The 21,039-nt window shown below is 37.6% G+C and overlaps 4 protein-coding genes across 8 annotated transcripts in view; 3 read left to right on the top strand and 1 right to left on the bottom strand.

Moving 5' to 3' along the window:
- The window catches only part of LOC125801463 (zinc finger protein 239-like), a 430,185-nt gene that overhangs the window by 331,206 nt on the left and 77,940 nt on the right, over positions 1-21,039 (bottom strand). The window lies entirely within an intron of this gene.
- Positions 1-21,039, top strand: part of LOC125801533 (gastrula zinc finger protein XlCGF49.1-like) — a 206,740-nt gene that overhangs the window by 161,950 nt on the left and 23,751 nt on the right. The window lies entirely within an intron of this gene.
- Positions 1-21,039, top strand: part of LOC125801203 (gastrula zinc finger protein XlCGF49.1-like) — a 254,562-nt gene that overhangs the window by 213,578 nt on the left and 19,945 nt on the right. Inside the window, exons 1-2 of one of the 4 annotated variants that reach the window (XM_049477555.1) lie at positions 9,193-9,246; positions 15,297-16,795. In XM_049477555.1, coding sequence (XP_049333512.1) covers positions 15,439-16,746 — 1,308 coding nt within the window. In that variant the 5' untranslated portion in view covers positions 9,193-9,246; positions 15,297-15,438 and the 3' untranslated portion in view covers positions 16,747-16,795. Of the gene's footprint in view, positions 1-9,192; positions 9,247-9,793; positions 9,829-15,296; positions 16,796-21,039 lie in introns of those variants that run through there. The other 3 variants (XM_049477554.1, XM_049477553.1, XM_049477556.1) reach the window with 3 other exon arrangements.
- The window catches only part of LOC125801314 (zinc finger protein 271-like), an 85,260-nt gene continuing 73,432 nt past the window's right edge, over positions 9,212-21,039 (top strand). Inside the window, exon 1 of the mRNA XM_049477836.1 lies at positions 9,212-9,246. The gene's annotated coding sequence lies outside the window, so the exon portion shown is untranslated. The remainder of the gene's footprint in view (positions 9,247-21,039) is intronic.

Here is a 21,039-nt window from a genome sequence, read left to right as displayed (position 1 = left end):
TCCCTTCTTCAGAACTGAACTCTTACTGTAACTACCCTAAAAACTGAGCTCTGTCTCACAAAGAATGTTCTGGAATATCAAACATACGAGAAAACATAACATGGAATTGAATACACATCATCCCTGGATAAGATTCATTTTGCTGAACCTGTAAAATCGATTGTTAAATTCAGTTCATGTTTGTTTCTGGTGGAACGTGTCCCAAGTGACAGTAATACATTTGTGTAGGATAAAGTGTTCTGTCAGAAAGACTTAGGATTTGCACTTTTAATTGCTGTGGAACAAATTTGGGATAGTTTTCTCTCCTGTGTGAATGCACTTGTGTTTTTGGAGATGATTCTGTTGAGTAAAACTCTTCCCACAGTCTGAACAGTAATACGGTTTCTCTCCAGTATGAATGCGCTGGTGATTTTTGAGATTACTCTGTGTAGTAAAACACTTCTCACACTCTGAGCAGTGATAGGGTTTCTCTCCTGTGTGAATGCGCTGGTGTGTTTTGAGAGTACTCCGTTCAGTAAAACTATTCCCACAGTCTGAGCAGTAATACGGTTTCTCTCCTGTGTGAATGCGCTGGTGATTTTTGAGATTACACTGTCGATTAAAACTCTTCCCACAGTCTGAGCAGTGATACGGTTTCTCTCCTGTGTGAATGCGCTGGTGTGTTTTGAGATGATTCTGTTGATTAAAACTCTTCCCACAGTCTGAGCAGTGATACGGTTTCTCTCCTGTGTGAATGCGCAGGTGTTTTTTGAGATCACTCTGTTTAGTAAAACTCTTGACAGAGTGCTGATGTTCCTCCATGTCGGGACTTTCCTCTGTTTCCTCTGTCTGTTAAATGTATCAAACAATTTCTGCGTGTTCTGGAGATTCTTCAGGATGGCTTGTGCTTCACCTCTTTCATAGATTTCAGGAGAAATCCTATAATATTTTAATTTCTGAAAAGAAAAAAAAAGAAATAATTTAGTGTATTAAAATAAAAGCTTGTTAATTAACTGAAGAGAATTACCTAAATCAGTTACACTATAAGGGAAATACTGGAACACCTTTATATTACCTTAAAAGCTTCTGTACTTTTGTCCCATTCTAAATTCATAGACATTATAATATGGAGTTTAGCTTGTTCTGCAGTAGACTGTCAGCAGGCTACAGCCGCAAAATATATGTAGCAGAAACTCTGCTGCTGTCCACTACTGAAGACTACTTTAGTATCTTACTTTACACTGAAATGCACTAATCCATACTATTAATGTTTACAATAAAGGTGTCTCGTTTTATCTTATAAATATATTTATCTGTAATTTCCTGACTTGCTGTACATCTCTATTCTTTACTTTCTATATTCAAAGTTTTAGAAAGCAACCTGGCTGCCAGTGTCACAAGATATGATTTGCTTATTATTTATAGTTTTCTCAATAGAGGTCAATTATTAGATTTTAAAATGTAAAATTTAGTTTGTTTTTCAATATTTCAGTGAGAATTAGATGTTCTGAGTTAAAAGGACGTAAACAGAAAATTACATTAAATTATAAAAGTTTCCACACATATTAATCAAATACAGTAACCTAAATCAATATAGCGGACGCGGTGACGTATCACAGCATCAGCTCAAAGCCCAACTTCATCTGCAGAAGCAGAGAGAAGCAGAAGCTCTACACCAGCAGATTCAGAGCAGCAGCTCCAAGACCTGCTGCAGTTTTACAGAAGCTAACATTACCCACAATTTCATCAACTCTAACTAAATGTTACTAAAGCCTGTAAACCAGCTATCTGAACAAAATGTATCTTGTACATCAGAGACTGTGCACACAGGGGACTGTGCTCTCCCCGTTTCTTTTTACACTCTACACCTCAGACTTCCAGTACAACTCTGAGACATGCCACATGCAGAAGTTTCGGACGACACTGCCATTGTAGCATGTATACGGGAAGGAAAGGAGGAGGAGTACAGAAATCTTGTGGAAGACTTTGTGGCGTGGTGCAATAGGAACAACCTGCTGCTGAACACCTCCAAGACCAAGGAGATGGTGGTGGACTTCCGCAGGGCCAGGCCACCCACACAGCCAGTATCTATTGTGGGAGTTGATGTCGAGATGGTGAAGACCTAAAGGTATCTCAGACTGCATCTGGATGATAGGCTGGACTGGTCATCCAACACAGACATCCTGTACAGGAAGGGGCAGAGCTGGCTCTACTTCTTGAGGAGGCTGGGGTCTTTTAACATTTGTCAGACCATGGTGTCCAGCTGTCTTTTCTATGCTGTAGTGTGTTGGGGAGGAAGCATGAAGAAGAGGGACGAGATGCGTCTGGACAAGCTGGTCAGGCATGCAGGGTCCGTGGACGGTGTGGAGCTGGACTCTCTGGTAACGGTGGCAGAAAGGAGGACACTGCTCAAACTACTCTCCATCATGTATAATGCTGGTCACCCATTGTATTCCATTATCATGGACCAAAGGAGCAGTTTCAGTGGCAGGTTCTTGTCACAGAGCTGCTCTACAGACAGACTGAGAAGATTGTTTGTTCCGAGAGCCATCAGACTCTTTAACTCCTCCCAGTGGAGCCGGAAGAGATAGGACAGATGAGAAACGAGTCTCAAATGTGCTCTCTTAAATCACAGCCTTTTTATCTGTACTGGAATAACACCCTGCACATCAACACCCTGTGACTCTTTTGCCTTTTTATTGTATATACTATACTTTTGCACCCCTGGACACTTTGTCACTTTACTGTACATCCTGTACATTTGCACCCCGGTCACTACACTACTAGCCTAACTTAAATACAACACTTGCACAGGTTTATGTTTAATATTATCATATCTGCTGATACCCGCTATTTCCTATACTTAAATTATTCTTTTACTGCACTACCTCATATCTACGACTACTTACTTCCACAACTTGTATAGCTTTTTTATTTATATATTCATGTATATATTTTAAAGTCTCAGTTATATAATTTTTATTTTATAGTTTAGAGTCTTATATCCCTCACTGTGCTCTCTTATTGTACTACACTTATTGTTTGTTTGTTTCTACTGTGTTGTGTAACTGCTACTGGCTGCTAGATTTCCTTCAGGATAAATAAATATCTATCTATCTATCTATCTATCTATCTATCTATCTATCTATCTTGTCTTTAGTCATTTTACGTTAGCTCAATCTAACTAATAATTTAACATTTTCCCTGAATTTTCAATTCCACCTTAAATATTATCACTTCTTATTTAGTTGACTTGGACATGTAGCTACACATTTAGTAGATAAAAGTCTGCAGATTTGAAAAGTGATGTGACTATTTTAACCTATTAAATGTTTTTCAGCATTTCACATAGAAATGGGCGATATTATCTAAAACAAAATATTTTTTAACTGTTAAAAAACAAACTACAAATATTTCAAAACTATATTTACCTTTTGTTTGATTTCACTTAAATCTCTCTTATGGAGTTCAAGACTCCCCCTATCAATAGTGATGCCCCAACACACCAGGAGGGTGAAGACTAACACATACTTCCTCCGATACATGTGAAGTCAGCCACCGCTTCTTTTCGAGCTGCTGTTGATGCAACATTACCGAGCAGCCATCGCGCTCGGAGGAAAGCGCAGCGGCTCGGCTCCGGTACATCAGCTCACAGATGCCCTGTGTTGTGGACATCACCCTAGGAGTGATGTGGGGAAAGAGCGCCATCACCCACCCGGAGGGAGCAGGGCCAATTTTGCTCGCTCTGAACGCCGGTAGCTTGATGACAAAGCTGATATATTAAAAAAGCAGTACTTTTATACTTTTACTTAAGTTGATACTTTAACTTCTGCATAAGTATGTGAATTCCCCAGTATTTATACTTCTAGCTGAGTAATGAATGTAAATACTTTTGACACCCTTGGTTGGGGCATTCCTAGGTTAGGCTGTGAAAATGACGAGGAGTGATTTTAATATCACACTCCTCTATAAGGCTGGGTAGCAAAACTTGATTAAAAGGCACCGAGCAAAATGTTACTTTGCACGAAACACACATAAAGATGAAGAGCTTACGCAGTGCGTTGAAAGCAACCCCGACGGCGCCCTGTCACACACAAACTGAGAGAGCGCACAGAAACACAGATCATTCCAACTGTTCACACACTGCTGCTGCACTGAAATCTCTCAGCCACTCGCCTCTCTCTCTCTTTGGGTGATATTGTGTCATATCACCCACCTCTAATTATGACATCAGTACTACTTTTTTTTTTTTTAGTAAAAGAAAAATTCACATTGTTCTCATTTCCCATTATATGTCTACTAAAGACAGATTATATTTGTCCAGTACCATTTATTTTACTTTAATCCTGGAAACATTTGGAGTGCATTATTAATATTCTGACATTCTGGATCATTGACTTCTGTCACAAATCTGATAAAAAATTCTTGTATTATATATTATCTCAGTTATAGGTGTGCCATATCATATCATATCAAATTATAAAATTAAATATTCATTTTGTTACGGTAGTGTATTCTTGAAATATATATATTTTTTTTTTCAGTGTTTTGACACATTGGTAAGAGCATCGTTAAGGTGAAAATACTTATCTGGTAACTTTAGCTTAACTGTGTTTAACTGGTAACTTTAGCTAGGTAACTAATGTTATCTACTGGTTTTAAAAAAATCTGGTAACTTAGGCTAACTAGCTAACATTAGCTATCAATTATAAAAATACTGGTACTAGTAAGCAAGCATTAACTACCTGTCATAAAGCGCCTGCAACTTTAGCTAGCAAGCTAACATTCGCTACCGGTTATAAAATGCTTGCAGTTTCAGCTAGCTAGCTAAAAATAACTATCCATTTAAAAAAAAAAATGCTGGTACCTTAAGCTAGTAAGCTAGCATTAGCTGCCTGTTATAAAATGCTTGCTACGTTAGCTAGCTAGCTTACATTAGCTACCTATTAACAAAACGTTGGTACCTTTACCTAGCTAGCTAACGTTAGCTACTACTTTAGAATTAGCCATTTGCAACTTTAGCTAACATTAGCTACCCGGATAAACAAATAACTGATAACTTTAGCTTGTTAGCTAAGTAACTGGTTCTGAATAAAAATTTAACGTTATTTTATTCTAGAATATTTTGGCAGCCTCACAAAGCTGAAATCAGGTTCTTGTTTGAATTGTTTGTAATGTCTGTATTAAGCGAGTGTTGTTGAGAAATACAGTTTATCACTGGTACTTTATGATAATATTCTGATCCAGAACACATAATTCTTTCAATATGTACTTTCCTAATTTATTTAACTGGAGGGGCTTCTGCAGTTAAGACGGAGCTGAATAATTAAATAAAAATATCTCTCATTAAATAATAATAATAGGATTAGCTGATACACTGCTGAGTAAATAAATAAAAATATCAGAAGAGAGAAATAAGCTCATAAACTCTTAACTATTACCTAAATCAGTGAATTCTCTACAAAAACACTTTTTAATCTGCCTTATACTCGAATTAATAGCAGTATTTTTAACTTAAAACATGTTTTTAACCACTATTTATTCATAAAACACGGAGCTCAGCACCTACCCGCAGCACAGAAACACACAGACCGCTGCTGAGGTACGGTGGCTCAGAAAGACCAAACGTAGCGTAACTGCAGTTCACCACTAAACAGCAGGGGCCGCCAAAACTTCATTTAACAGCATTAAAGTGCCTCATTTTATAAAGTTCATCTAAAACAAAGGTTTTTTATTACTCTGTTACACTTACAACAGTAATAAACGCTGTAAAATAGTTGAGTAATGCCTCATTTAAATTAAATTAAATTAAAAGACAAGCTTAGGCATTATTAACCATTAAAATACATTAAACAAATGGCTCAGATCATCATTAATTCTTTATTTTTAAATGTAATATTTTATAGGCAGACTTTTATTTTGATGGGAAAGTCACGTGTCTTTCTGCCAGCTGTTCATGGAGTTGCTGCTGAACATCTCTGTGAAATGAGCAACAGTTGCTAATATAAAAGTCCGCTTGTAAAATTTGTTTCCAGAGTGATTATAGCGAGGAGATGTTCGGGTAAAACAGGTAAGAAGTGAAATTGCATAAGAATAAGTGGATTTCTAAAAACCTTAAACAAGACATTCACATATTACTAAATTACAAATGTTTAAAAATGTAGTAGATTCTGTTAGTTAATTATGATCTGAGCCATTAGTTTAAGGAATTTTAATGGTAAATAATGTATAACCTTTTTAACACTGTGTATGTAATAAATGCTAAAGAGCTTTCATTTAATTGATCAATAGTACCATTTTGACTACCCCAAAGAGAAGCACTTACTCCTTGTATTAAATAATCAATGCTACACTTTGTGATGGTCACCATGAATATTTAAACAATTTTGTACTGACAAAATTTACCATGCAAGTTAACACTGTTCAGAAATTTACACCAAATTGATAAAACCTTTTTAACACTGTATGTAATAAATGTTAAAGTTGTACCAGATGGACTTGGTCCTCACTGTTGATGGTAAACTTCTAGTGATGCCCCAACTTGTTTGCACTTACATTTCAATTTAGGTAAGATGGCTACAGTTAGAGTGACACTCAGAGATAGAAGAGATAGAAATGTGCACCAGTTTATCAGAAAAATATATTTCATTGTTAGAGTCACTTCAAACTACCACAACAAATAACACTTACTAATTACTATGGAAAGATCAGTGCTGTTGTTAGAGCACCAATTGTGACATTGATTCCAGTAGACAATCAAAATTTCATTTAAAATATTATGGTTACATTTTATTTACATTTACCTTGATGTCCTGCAGATTCTTGAAAAGGAGATCGTACTGCAGCAGATCTTGTTTGTTGCTCACCTTGTCTAAAGTCTTACTATTTATGTATTCTGAAAGCTTTCCATAAATTGAGGTCATTCACACCTACTCCCTAAAAATCACTTTCTGACATCACAATGGACCATCCTGATTTCTGTATAGAAGGGTACTTCACACTTAAACCATCAACAGTGAGAACCAAGTCAAGCACATTAAGAATCATTTGTTAACATATGGGGTCTTGGTGTAAAGCACTCTTACTTATTGAAAGAATCGTAAAGATTTTATAGTTCTAATAGATCTCTGTATTGAAGAAAGTGTTGAAAAGAAATGTCACAATTTCTACTTTAACAATATTTCTGACCTTTGAGTAAAATTGGTAAGTGCTGTTTGTTGGGGTAGTTTTAATCCTCCTGTTATCTTCAAATTTACTAACACCTTTTATGTTTGGGGTCAATTTCACCCCAGCAATTTCAAACTACAAAAAATTTTTATATATTAAGAAAAGTTGTACCCAAGTTTATGTCACATGCTATATTTGTTTGTTGACTACTTGAATAGTCATTAAAAAAAACATTTGTAATGAAAAAGATTTAATGTTATCAAGAATAGTAACAAGTATTATGTTTAGGGTCAATTTGACCACAGGAAAAAAACAAACAAGCAGAATGCTTAGTCACATGGGAGTCTGGATTGTAAAGAAGAAGATCCTACTTGTTCCATTCATCCCATATTGCTGAGTTTATTAAGATCTCATCAGTCCTGCCTTGTTTCTGTGCTATTGAAGCGTAGGACACGGATGAGACATGGACTGTGTTTAGAGACGTGCTGGATCTGTCTGCAGCCCAAACACCTGTTCTTTCTTCACCTTTTCACTGAGCAACACAATGTAGACTTACATGTGGGATTAAATCCAAGTCTTTCTAACTATGCCTCTATAGATTGTGGAGGATTCATTATAATCAGGATCCTCTCTAAAGTCCTCCTTTTTCTCAGACACATTCTCCTCTATGTCTCTGTCATGGTAAAAGAGATGTGAGAAATCCTCACTGAGAGAAAACCTTTTCTTAGACGTCATTTTCAGTAGAGACAGAGAGAGAGAGAGAGACAGAACACATAGAGAACTGGTTTAGAAGCTGCTGTGAAACCTTTTATATCTCTGCATAACCACTATGTTGTGTGAACTATTAATATGTTTGTAGGAACAATATATTCCTCCACAGAATGAGAAATATCAAGTTCTCATGAGAATTATGTTTTCCCCGCCCCCATCGCGTGAATTGTTAGTGGTTCTTGCACTAATACAGTTATAACGATGTTATTTTAGGAATCTGAATTGTTTTTGAAGATTATAAAATTGCATGTCATATTAACCTTTACATCATTCAACACATGTGTGTGTAAAATTCTGATATTTGTATGTTTTATAAAGCTAAAATAACCTGGGGTCAAATTGCAAGCAAGCAACACCGATGCATACAAAATGTGTACAAGACACAAGAAAAACATAGCATGAATTATATGGTTAGCCAGTTTTCTCTATTAAGTGAGGAAAGACACCAAATATGAGGTAAATAAAATGAGATTAACTACTTACATAAATGCTTTAACATTGAATGGGTCAAATTGACCCCAAACATAAAATGGTGTTAATCTGTTTGATAATCTGGTCTCAACATCAGTAACTTCTTCCTTTAATGTGTACAAAAAGTTCTGTCTAAAATGGCTAATATTTTGTAGTAGAATGAGAATTTTGTAGTAGAATAGAATTAGTAAGTGATGTTTGTTGGAGTTGTACAGGAGCAATCAGAGAATCTCTATAGAGGACAAAGCCCACTTCAGAATATGCTCTGAATCTCAGTCACTTGACAGAGTCTGAAATTTATAAAACTGTATACATTTTTATTCTAAAATGTATGAAACATTTAAAAAATATTGTTTTTAACAAAATAATAATTTAAGAAAGTTTGATGCTTTATAGAATAAAACTTTTACTCATTTCCTCAAAACCACATAATTGCAGAGATTATTAAAGCCTATGAACTGCAGTTTTAATCCTATTAAACATGTTCTGTGTGTAACTCCAGCATCAGTAGCAGTAATGCTAGTAAATCTACTGAATAAAAAACATTAGTTTTAGAAAATGGAAATATAGAGGTACGTTTTCTTTCCTATTTTAGTGAAATACTTTGTTCTACTTTGTAAAATTAAAGGAAAACTCCAGAGAAGTAGTTATACAGTGTTTAAAATGAGAGTTTAGCTGTTTAGCTCCATTCAGCTCCATGCATTGAGGACTCCCTCGCGGGCTCCCTCTAGCGGTGATGGGGTATAATGTGATATAGCGGGGGAGGGGGCGGGGCTCTACATAACCCGGATGAGGCTGAGCTGGTGGGTCTGTAGCTGCAGCACCGGAGGAAGAGCAGAATCAGCTGAACTACAGAAGGTATGGAGAAGTCTCTCTCTCTCTCTCTCTCTCTCTCTCTCTCTCTCTCTCTCTCTCTCCTCCCTCTCTCTCTCTCTCTCTCTCTCTCTCTCTCTCTCCCTCTCTCTCCCTCTCTCCCTCTCTCCAACACGCTGTTCTACATTCACTCCTACACCACCTTCAGCATGTGCAGCATTTACACCACCAGCACTGGATCTTCTCCTAGCTCTGCTCAGCAGTCTGACTCTGACCCACAGACTCAGGAGGGGATAAATCTGAGATAAATGTGGGTTAAATCTGATCTGGATCCGTCATAAAATCAGGGTCTCCAAACACACAGTGGTCCAGTGGCATGGATCTGCTTCTGGGTTCAGACTGATAGCGGATCAGAACCAGGACAGATTTTACAGCGTTTATTACTGTTGTAAGTGTAACAGAGTAATAAAACACCTTTGTTTTAGATGACCTTTATAAAATAAGGCACTTTAATGCTGTTAAATGAAGTTTTGGCGGCCCCTGCTGTTTAGTGGTGACAGTTACGCTACGTTTGGTCTTTCTGAGCCACCGTACCTCAGCAGCGGTCTGTGTGTTTCTGTGCTGCGGGTAGGTGCTGAGCTCCGTGTTTTATGAATAAATAGTGGTTAAAAACATGTTTTAAGTTAAAAATACTGCTATTAATTCGAGTATAAGGCAGATTAAAAAGTGTTTTTGTAGAGAATTCACTGATTTAGGTAATAGTTAAGAGTTTATGAGCTTATTTCTCTCTTCTGTTAGAAGTTAAGTGAGACTGTGGAGCTCCCTCTACAGTAGCTGTTGCAGCAGTATATCAGCTAATCCTTTTATTGTTATTTTGTGAGAGTTTTTTATTTATTTACTCAGCAGTATATTAGCTAATGCTATTATTATTATTATGTTTATTTAATGAGAAATATTTTTATTTATTTATTCAGCTCGGTCTTAACTGCAGATGCCACTCCAGTAAAAAGAAAATAAGAAAAGTACATATTGTTTTTCCGTTATCACATATAATGAAGAATGCACAGTTAATTGATGTACACTTATTGCAAGTGTTATCTGTATTTTAAATATTTTGGTAAACATATATAGATGTGGCAAGCAATATTAAGCAATGTTTAATAAAATAAGCATAATGAAAAATTCATTATTTAATTTACTGGCAGCATCTTTTATATTAGGCGAATAGACAGAATATATTGATAAACCGCAAAACTGTATTACCCAGCAACTCTAGTTTTATTACAGATATTACAGTCAAACCTCTAAAATCCACTGATTTTATTTATTCTTCTAGTATAAATCATGCTGTCAATGGCTAAAATAAATATATTTGTCTTTATAATTCTGTTGTATTAAAGAATCATGTGTTCTGAGTCAGAATATTATCATAAAGTACGGTGCTAAATTGTTTTTTTCAACAAAACTCACGTAATACAGACATTACAAACAATTCAAACCTGATTTCAGCTTTGTGATGCTACCAAAATATCCTAGAATAAAATGATGTAAAATGTTTCATTCAAAACCAGTTATTTAGCTAACAAGCTAATGTCCTCAGCGATTTGTCTATCCGGGTAGCTAATGTTAGCTAAAGTTGCAAGTAGCTAATAAAGTAGTAGCTCGTGTTAAAGGTACCAATGTTTTTTTAATCAGTATCTAATGTTGCTAAAGTTGCAAGCATTTTAGAACAGGTAGCTAATGCTAGCTTACTAGCTAAAGGTACCAGCATTTTTTAAATTGGTAGCTAATGTTAGCTAGCTAGTTAAAATTGCAAGCGCTTCATAACCGGTAGCTAATGTTAGCTAGCTAGATCAAGTTGCAAGCACTTAATAACCGGTAGCTAATGTCCGCTAGCTGCAAGCATTTTATTACCAATAGTTAATGTTTGCTAGTTGCAAGCGTTTTATAATCAGTAGCTAAAGTTTGCTTGCTAGCTAAAGGTACCAGCTGTTTTTTTTATTGGTAGCTGTTAGCTAGCTAGCTAAAGTTGCAAGCATTACTGAAATAAAAAAATATATTTCTTGAACACACTACTGCAAAAAAAAAATAATATTTAATTGTATTATTTCATACAATATGATATGTGGCACACCCATAACTGAGATATTAAATAATACAAGAATTTTATCAGATTTCAATGATCCAGAATGTCAGGATATTAATAATGCACTCTGAATATCTCCATATATCCAGGATTAAAGTAAAATAAATGATACTGGACAGATACAATCTGTCTCTAGTAGATATGTAATGGGGAAATGAGCACAGTGTGAATTTTTCTTTTGCTAAAAACAGTAAAAAAAAAAAAAAAAAAATATATATATATATATATATATATATATATATATATATATATATATATATATATATATATATATAGTACCCTGACATGATAATTAGGGGTGGGTGATATTTTATTGTATAATATTGTTCACAATATTTCAAAATGCTGCCGATATTAGTGCATACGTTAGTGCACCCCTCTAGGCCATATGCATTTACAATGGCTTATATGTATATGTATATGTATATATATATATATATACAGTGGTGTGAAAAAGTGTTTGCCTCCTTCCTGTTTTCCTGATTTTTTGCATGTTTGTCGCACATGTTTTAAAACATCAAACCGATTTAAATGTTAGTCAAACCCAACACAGTTAAACACAAAATGCTATTTTTAAATAAAGGTGTTTATTATTAAGGGAGAAAAAAATCCAAACCTACATGGCCCTGTGTGAAAAAGTGATTGCCTCCTTGTTAAAACATACCGTCACTGTGGTTTCTGAAACCTGAGTACACTGTCTCTAGCCACACCCAGGCCTGATTATTGCCACACCTGTTCTCAATGAAGACATTACTTAAATAGACCCTGCCTGACAAAGTGAGTCCACCAAAAGATCCTTAAAAGCTTCACATCATGACAAGATCCAAAGAAATTCAGGAAAATTTGAGAAAGAAGTTAACTGAGATCTATAACTCTGGAAAGGGTTATAAAGCCATTTCCAAAGCTTTGGGAATCCAGCGAACCACAGTGAGAGCCATTGTTCACAAATGGCAAAAGACACGGAACAGTGGTGAACCTTTCCAGGAGTGGCCGGCCGCCCAAAATTAGCACAAGAGCGCAGCAACGATTCATTCAAGAGGTCACAAAAGACCCCACAACAACATCCAAAGAACTGGGCAAAAATGGCCGACATGGCAGAGTTCCTAGACGAAAACCTCTGCTGAGCAAAAAGAACATTAAAGCTCGTCTCAATTTTTCCAGAACACATCTTGATGATCCCCAAGACTTGGGAAAACATTCTTTGAACCGATGAGACAAAAGTTGAACCCTTTGGAAGGTGTGTGTCCCAGTACATCTAGCATAAAAGTAACGCTGCATTCCAGAAAAAGATCATTATACCAACAGTAAAACATGGTGGTGGTAGTGTAATGGTCTGGGGCTGTTTTGCTGCGTCAGGGTCTGGAAGACCGGCTGTGATAAATGGAACTATGAATTCTGCTGTCTACCAAAAGATCCTGAAAGCGAATGTCCGACCATCTGTTCGTGACCTCAAGCTAGGCCTGGACAATAATTCGATATCGGTATTAATCGCGATAAGAAATGTTTCAATAACGGTGATATCAGTTTTGTGGTATATCGATATGTATTAGGATCACGGACAGGCGTTTTTTACTGGCGTCAGCTCGCCGCAGAGCTCAACACATTCAGCCCCCGTAGCTGGGCTACGTCAGTGCGTGATGACGTAACCACACAGACACGTAGCCAAATAGGCTAGGCTAGGCTAGGTTAAAATGGCTAGGCTCGGGTCCGCTTCGCTACGCAGCAAAAATGTCTCGCGCTGGAGCCAAACGGAGCCGAGGACCCGAGGCCGGCCGAACCGAGTCTACCTTAGCCTTGGATCCGCTCGTCCCGGCTTTCTGGCTTTCACAGACATCTTCCGTCTCTTTCCAGCTTCTAGTCTAACTAACTGTCACAGGCTGTATTTTATTAAGCACACAGTAGGTTTGTTCTGTGTGTTTTGATTCAGAGACGAGTCTTTTTAACCATCAGAAACAATCTCATCACAGTTTACATGGTTAGCTCTGTTACCTTTTTCTTATAAAAAGTATATCCAGATATGTTTTAATATCAGAGCTGCAACCCACTGCAGGAACTTAAAAATCCTCTCCAGCGAGACAGAGCGGGGTGGGGCTTCTCTACCTGCGCTCCGCAAAACCAGAAGGCTGATTGGCTGTTTCTCCTGAAAGGCGGAACTTTACCCTTGAACTGGCTACGTGATTAGTGTTAAGAGATTTTCCATTTACACACGGCCAGTGACCTGTCTCATCATTAATAATACAGCTGAGCTGAGCAAAATCATTCTGGGATAAAGCCCCTGAAGCCCAGGCCAGGGACGCCCCTGGTTAGAACTGCAGGGTGGAAAGCAGGTCGCAGTTCTCAAAAGAGGCAAACTTACAGAGCCTGGTTTGAGCTCAGAGGAGCTCCGGCACAGACACGAGTGGACCGCTATTCCTCCTATTACACCTCAGTGCAGCGCTGCAATGAGTCTGAAGCTGTAATTTTACAGTCAAGGAAATCCTTCCTAGTGTGCCTTTAAATAAAGATACTCAGGGAAATGGGAATACGAGTATCTTCTCAAGATCAACTTTGAGTCTTTATCCAGAACTAACAAAAGGTAGAAAGCACAAGAATACCCCAGAAGAAGGGGAAACAAAAAGCAGCCCCAGGAGAACACCCAAGGAGGCTTTAAAATAAAACCTAAGGACATTTGTCTTTCTTTCTTTCAGACTAAGAAAGTTCTCAGCTTCTAGTGAGACTGGAACAGAATCAAGACTGTCTGTGGGCAGTCCTTATAAAGGCACTAAGCAGGTGTCTGACTGATTATTGCAAATGGCAAAATGTGGCCTCCCTCTAGTGGCTGGAGGACCACCAGGTACAGTACAGAAGCTTTTATGGTAATATGAAGATGTCCCAGTAGTTTTGTCAGTGTAGTGTAACTGATTGATTTAGACCAGGCATGTCAAACATACGGCCCGCGGGCCGGACCAGGCCCGTTGGATGATTTAATCCGGCCCGGCATAAATTTCTGAGTATGTCAAAAAAAGAAGCGAGTTTCTAGCTCATTTCTATCAAAAGTTGTGATTTTTTTTTAAATGAATACAAATTAAATGCTCTCTCCGGTCGCTAGAGGGCAGTAAATGTCCCGCATGCAGCACAGACACGGCAATCTTGCTTCACCATTCACCACTGCTAAACAAGTTATCGGTCAACACACCCTTCCCAAAATGGCACTGTCAAAAAAAAGAAAAGTGAACACGGAATGCAGAGTTTTCCAGGAAAAGTGGACTGAGAAGTATTTATTCACAGAAGTGAATGCAAAACCAGTGTGCTTGGTATGTAATCAGCAAGTTGCAGTGTTCAAGGAGTTTAATATTCGGCGCCACTATGAGACTCATCACAAATGGTTTCATATTAAAGACAGTTAATATTGTGCAGTATGTTCTCAGCTTCAGATCTGATGTAGTCAAATCTTATTGCCCATGCACTGCTATAACTTTTATTTTGTATTTCTTTTTTTTATTTATTTCAAAGCAGTATGACAATTAAGGTAATATATTTTTTTCATAGCTCCCACTTGAGTTTGTTGATGTGGTGAGTTGGTTCAGGTGTAAAACTGCATTCACTCAACTGTTAAAATAAACCAGTTGTTAACACATTCACCGCCAAACATGAAAATCTTTTTTTTCCATTGTTTTATGAATAAATGTGTTGTGCTTAGAAAAGATCCCTTTTCATCCATGATTATAATATGTAGGGTAGGCTAAAAATGTAGGCTGAATAATAAAGCATAGTACTGAAAAACAAAGCTAAATATTTGGAGTTGACATTCTTTTACTGATCCGGCCCACCTGAGAACAGAAAGTCTGGATCCGGCCCCAGAGCCAAACTGAGTTTGACATGCCTGATTTAGACAGTTCTCTTCAGTTAATTGACCTGCTTTTATATTAATATTCAATGGCATTTTTCTTTGTTTTTTTTTTTTTTTCAGAAATGAAAATATTCCCCTGAAATTCATCACCAACAACCAGGATATTTAACTAAGAGCAGTGTTAAACTGCTGAAAGAGGTGAAGCAGAAGCCGTCCTGAAGAATCTACAGAACACACAGAAATTGTTGCATTTAAAAGACAAATGAAGCCAAGTCCCGACATGGAGAAACATCAGCACTCTGTCAAGAGTTTTACTAAACAGAGTCATCTCAAAAAACACCAGCGCATTCACACAGGAGAGAAACCGTATCACTGCTCAGACTGTGGGAAGAGTTTTACTAAACAGAGTGATCTCAAAAAACACCAGCGCATTCACACAGGAGAGAAACCGTATCACTGCTCAGACTGTGGGAAGAGTTTTACTGAACAGAGTACTCTCAAAAAACACCAGCGCATTCACACAGGAGAGAAACCGTATCACTGCTCAGACTGTGGGAAGAGTTTTACTAAACAGAGTCATCTCAAAATACACCAGCGCATTCACACAGGAGAGAAACCGTATCACTGCTCAGACTGTGGGAAGAGATTTACTACACAGAGTAATCTCAAAATACACCAGCGCATTCACACAGGACAGAAACCGTATCACTGCTCAGACTGTGGGAAGAGATTTACTCAACAGAGTGATCTCAAAATACACCAGCGCATTCACTCAGGAGAGAAACCGTATCACTGCTCAGACTGTGGGAAGAGTTTTACTAAACAGAGTAATCTCAAAATACACCAGCGCATTCACACAGGACAGAAACCGTATTACTGCTCAGACTGTGGGAAGTGTTTTACTCAACAGAGTAGTCTCAAAAAACACCAGCGCATTCACACAGGAGAGAAACCGCATCACTGCTCAGAGTGTGGGAAGTGTTTTACTCAACAGAGTCATTTCAAAATACACCAGCGCATTCACACAGGTGAGAAACCGTATCACTGCTCAGACTGTGGGAAGAGTTTTACTAAACAGAGTGATCTCAAAATCCACCAGCGCATTCACACAGGAGAGAAACCGTATCACTGCTCAGACTGTGGGAAGAGTTTTACTAAACAGAGTCATCTCAAAATACACCAGCGCATTCACACAGGAGAGAAACCGTATCACTGCTCAGACTGTGGGAAGAGATTTACTACAAAGAGTCATCTCAAAAATCACCAGCGCATTCACACAGGAGAGAAACCGTATCACTGCTCAGACTGTGGGAAGAGTTTTAAGCAACAGAGTCATTTCAAAATACACCAGCGCATTCATACAGGTGAGAAACCGTATCACTGCTCAGACTGTGGGAAGAGTTTTACTGAAAAGGGTACTCTCAAAAATCACCAGCGCATTCACACAGGAGTGAGACCATATTACTGCTCAGAATGTGGGAACAGTTTTACTCAGCAGAGTCATCTCAATAAACACCAGCGCATTCACACAGGAGAGAAAACTGTCCCAAATTTGTCTCACGGCAATTAAAATCTTTTGGACAGAACACCTTAATCCTACATGTTCCACCAGAAACAAACATTAACTGATTTTAACAATGGATTTTACAGGTTCAGCAAAATGAATCTTATCCAGCAATCACGTTTATTGAATTCCATGTTGTGTTTTCTCGTATGTTTGATATTTCAGGACATTCTTTGTGAGACAGAGCTCAGTTTTTAGGGTAGTTACGGTAAGAGTTCAGTTCTGGAGAAGGGAAGGTCATTCGAATGAGGGCACTGTCAAGGATTCAAGGAGATTTTATTGTCATTCGCATCACATGTGAATCAGAAACACTCATCCTCAGCCGCAGCAGATCAAGCTTGTTATCCAAAGAGCGGAAGTTGGGTCCGAACTGACGTAAAAACAGCTCAAAATAGGGTGTTAGCTAGGAGCGTGAGAAGCCGCTGCACTACTGTGCGTCGCCATCTTGCATCTTACATTCAGTGCTTGCACCAGATGTTAGATTAGCATAACTTAGCCTTTAAAATGTAGATGTCGTAGTTTTAAGGAGTAAAGTAGGATTCTTAGCTTGCAACTAAATGTTTAGGACCAAGCCTTTAACCTAAGGTCCATCCATATGAAAGGAGAAGGGGAAAACGCCACCAGAGCCACAGAGAGACGACACTGTGCTGGGTACTGGCGTGTGGACCGGAGGAGCAGCCAGACCCCCGCAAAGAGGCCAACAAAATCCTTTCCAGAGGTTAAATAAAACGCTCTAGCCGTAGTTCCCATACTGAAATCAACCCACTCAAGACTTGTGTAGCACAGTAAGGTTGCAGGCTCATTCACTCCCTCTGCTGGTGTTCTCATTTGTCTATGATTCAGTCGCTCTGATTAAAAATGTGTTACTATAGAGGGATATAGGTGATTATTTGGTTGCATTGTATTAGTCAAGTTTTATACTCTCATCATTCCCTTTTTGAGTATTATATGTTGCTGAAGGTTTTTTATTCTTCAAATTTACTAAGAACATCCAAATGATTTAGTATCTTAATAGTTTTTATCCAGTACCAACAATTATCTTTGTATTGCTTCACCTCTATATTTACTCTTCTGTGTGTTTTAATAAAAGGCTTTTATATTGCAGATCTGCAATCTCATTGTGTTTTCTCAATATATGTGTGACATGAAACCTATAGGCCTGAGATTGTCTTATGTTATTATTTGTTAAATACACAAAGTCGCCCAAAGGGAAAAAAACAGTGTGAAATGGATTTGGGTTGAAGTGAAATATAATAGTCAATTTCAGAATGAAATTAAGAAAGATTTTTTTTTTTTAAGTCTTAAAAGGGATTGTTGGGAAAAACAGCACTACCCTCAACTGCTCCAGTGCGTTCCCCTTGATTCTTTTGATGGAAGCCCGAAGTAGAGTTGATAGAGAGACAGGATACTTAGATCTTCAGCAAATTAGCAATTTATTACAACAGAGCTCTGGGAACCCCTTCCACTCAGACAGAGTTTCAGTAGAAGAAGTTCAATGATCCTTACATTTGCAAGACCTTATATCCCCAAAATCCCACCCATACATACTGTGCAAAGGTCAGTTAAGCGGTTCCTCAGCAACTGTTTCTAACTGATTAAGTTAAATCATTTATTGATTACTACTGTTTTCTATGTGTCCTCCGGCCTCATCTCTGCTGCTTAGGCGCTGACTTCTGCATTACATACTACATACTGGACATTCAGTTTTGAGGTGTCAGCCTAACTGTCCTTTGCACACTCACCCACATACACAGTTCAGGTCAAATATCTAAAACAACTCACTAGTTTCAGACACTTGAGTCAGCCCAAACAAGATCACTCACATGACACTTCATTCTCTTAATCATAATCAGGTTTTTGGATTAAATGTCATTTTGTCTGATCAGCTGAAAAATACCTTTAATATTAATATTTACTGTTTCTTAACAATCCCCCTTTTCAGGTGGGACATTTCCCACCTGAACTAAATCTGTTTTACCCTCACATTTTAATCATTGCTGTAGTCAACCTCACAATTAGAGCTCCAATATATGGCATTAGAGACATTATCAAGATCTTCCATTGGCCAAACACGTTCACCATCCAGTGTTCTAAGTGATTATCAATGCCCGAGTGTTACTTTTATAAATGTTGGATGCCTGTCCCGGGTTTGTTCAATGGATCAGAGCTGGTTAGTGAACATTTAGTGAAAAAGATAGACACTCTTATATTTGAGACAATGCCTAGTACCAACCTATTGGACCATTTACCCTCGGCAAAATGGACCCATATTGTTAACCTATGGTTGATACCTAATTCCAGAGATGTTTAAATTTCGGCCATACCTGTGGAGGAAATGTTTCTCTTACTCAAATGTGCCACTAAGTTAATGGATGCTGTATGTAAGCTGGAAAAATATAAAATGTATTTCATACTTGAACATGAATTAGCAGCTAAACCAGTTCTGTGTGCACCTTTTCTCAACTAAGGCTAAGTAGAACCTCTCCCAGCCCTACTGTTTTAATCCCTCCGGTCATCACACTTTTTCTGCATTGATTGAATATAAATTATAAATATCAATTAATAACTAGAAAGGGAAAAGTTTGTGAATGAACTTTAAGTTGGAGCTTATAACATTGGAAAAATGATTGCTAAGTGGTTTCTATCTGAAGAGTGTAAAGAGTTGTTGTTGCTATGCTGCCTTTCAGCTAAATGCTAAAATTCAAAAAGTTTTGGCTAAATTGATGGAATACCAATGCATTTGCAGGCGTTGTTTAGTGCTTGCTAGGTGGTTGCTAAGGTGTTGCTCTGGCATCTGGGTTGGTAGCTATGTAGTTTCTAAGTGGTTACAAGGTGGTTGCTGAAGTGTTGTTAGGTGGTAAATAAGGTGTTGCTATGTTGTCTGTGGTTGTTGCTATGGTGTCTGTGTTGGCTGCTAAGGTGTTGGGAAGGTGTTGCTAGGAGGTTGCGAAGGTGTCGTTATGGTGTCTGTCTTGGCTGCTAAGGTGTTGCTGTGGTGTGTAGTGTGGTGTGGTGTGTTTTGGTGTGTGTGTAGTGTATGTGTGGTTTGTGTGTAGTGTGTGGTATGTGTAGTGTGGTGTGGTGTGTTTTGGTGTGTGTGTAGTGTATGTGTGTGGTGTGTTTTGGTGTGTGTGTAGTACGTGTAGTGTGGTGTGGTGTGTTTTGGTGTGTGTGTAGTATATGTGTGGTGTGCGTGTGTAGTATATGTGTGGTACGTGTAGTGTGGTGTGTTTTGGTGTCTGTGTAGTGTGTGTGTGGTGTGTTTTGGTGTGTGTGTAGTGTATGTGTGGTGTGTGTGGTGTGTGTAGTGTGTGGAACGTCTGAAATGTAAGAACCTGTTCTACGTGTTTGTCAATTTTCATGGTTTTACACTGTAAACCCATACGTTGTTTGAACTCAAATAAATTAAATCTGTTTTACTTAAAATTGGAGATTTATAAACAATACTCAACTATTTTGCGTTAGCTGAACATTTGTGGGAACATATACACTGAGTTTTTTTAATTGAATCAACTTATAATAACTGGGCTTAGTCTGTTGCCATTAACAACTTCTTTTCCATTGGCTTCTGTCACAATCTATTTGCATACTGGGTGTGTCCAACAGTTTCTGACACTCACTATCAGTGTGTAGTGATTCCCCCGGGGCTACCTTAGGTAAACTTGTAGATCACCTATTATGATTAAATGCTTGGTCTCTGTGTTGTAGCTGTAAGAACGAGCATCATTTACTGAGCTGCAGTAACTCTGTGTTCTCGCTGTGCTCTCAGTACTTTTAATTCTTTACTGTGTTCTTTCATCTACTTTTCTATGAGTATTTAAAAAATAGTTGAATGAAACCAGAGAGAAGACTAAATACAAGTTCAGGGAAATATTAATTTTAAATATATGTATATGTATTTGTTAAATTCACTGTACTTAAAAATTATATTACATGAACTTAAATTTTTATTAGGTAATCGGTTACAACAAAAGTTTTGAGTTTAGTCAACTTATCGGGTTTTACAGTGTATATAAAAAACTGTAGGAGGAGTAGCGTTGAGAAATATAAAAGTATAATAATAATAATAATAATAATAATAATAATAATAATAATAATAAAAAGAAGAAGAAGAACAGTAAGTTGGCTTTTCCAGCTGAACGCTCTGTATTTTTGACTTTCCTGTTCTTAGGTTGAGTGGAACCGCCTTTCTACTCCTACTGATTTATTCACTTTAAGACATTGAGTTTCCACTAAAACTATTAGAGTAAATACTGCCAGCCATAAAAATTATAACAATAAACCAAAAGAAAATCAAAC

This window comes from Astyanax mexicanus, chromosome 4, assembly GCF_023375975.1.
Source record: "Astyanax mexicanus isolate ESR-SI-001 chromosome 4, AstMex3_surface, whole genome shotgun sequence".
NCBI lineage: Eukaryota > Metazoa > Chordata > Actinopteri > Characiformes > Acestrorhamphidae > Astyanax > Astyanax mexicanus.
The sequence above is the reverse complement of the archived record's forward strand: the minus strand, read 5'-3'. Positions and strand labels throughout refer to the sequence as shown.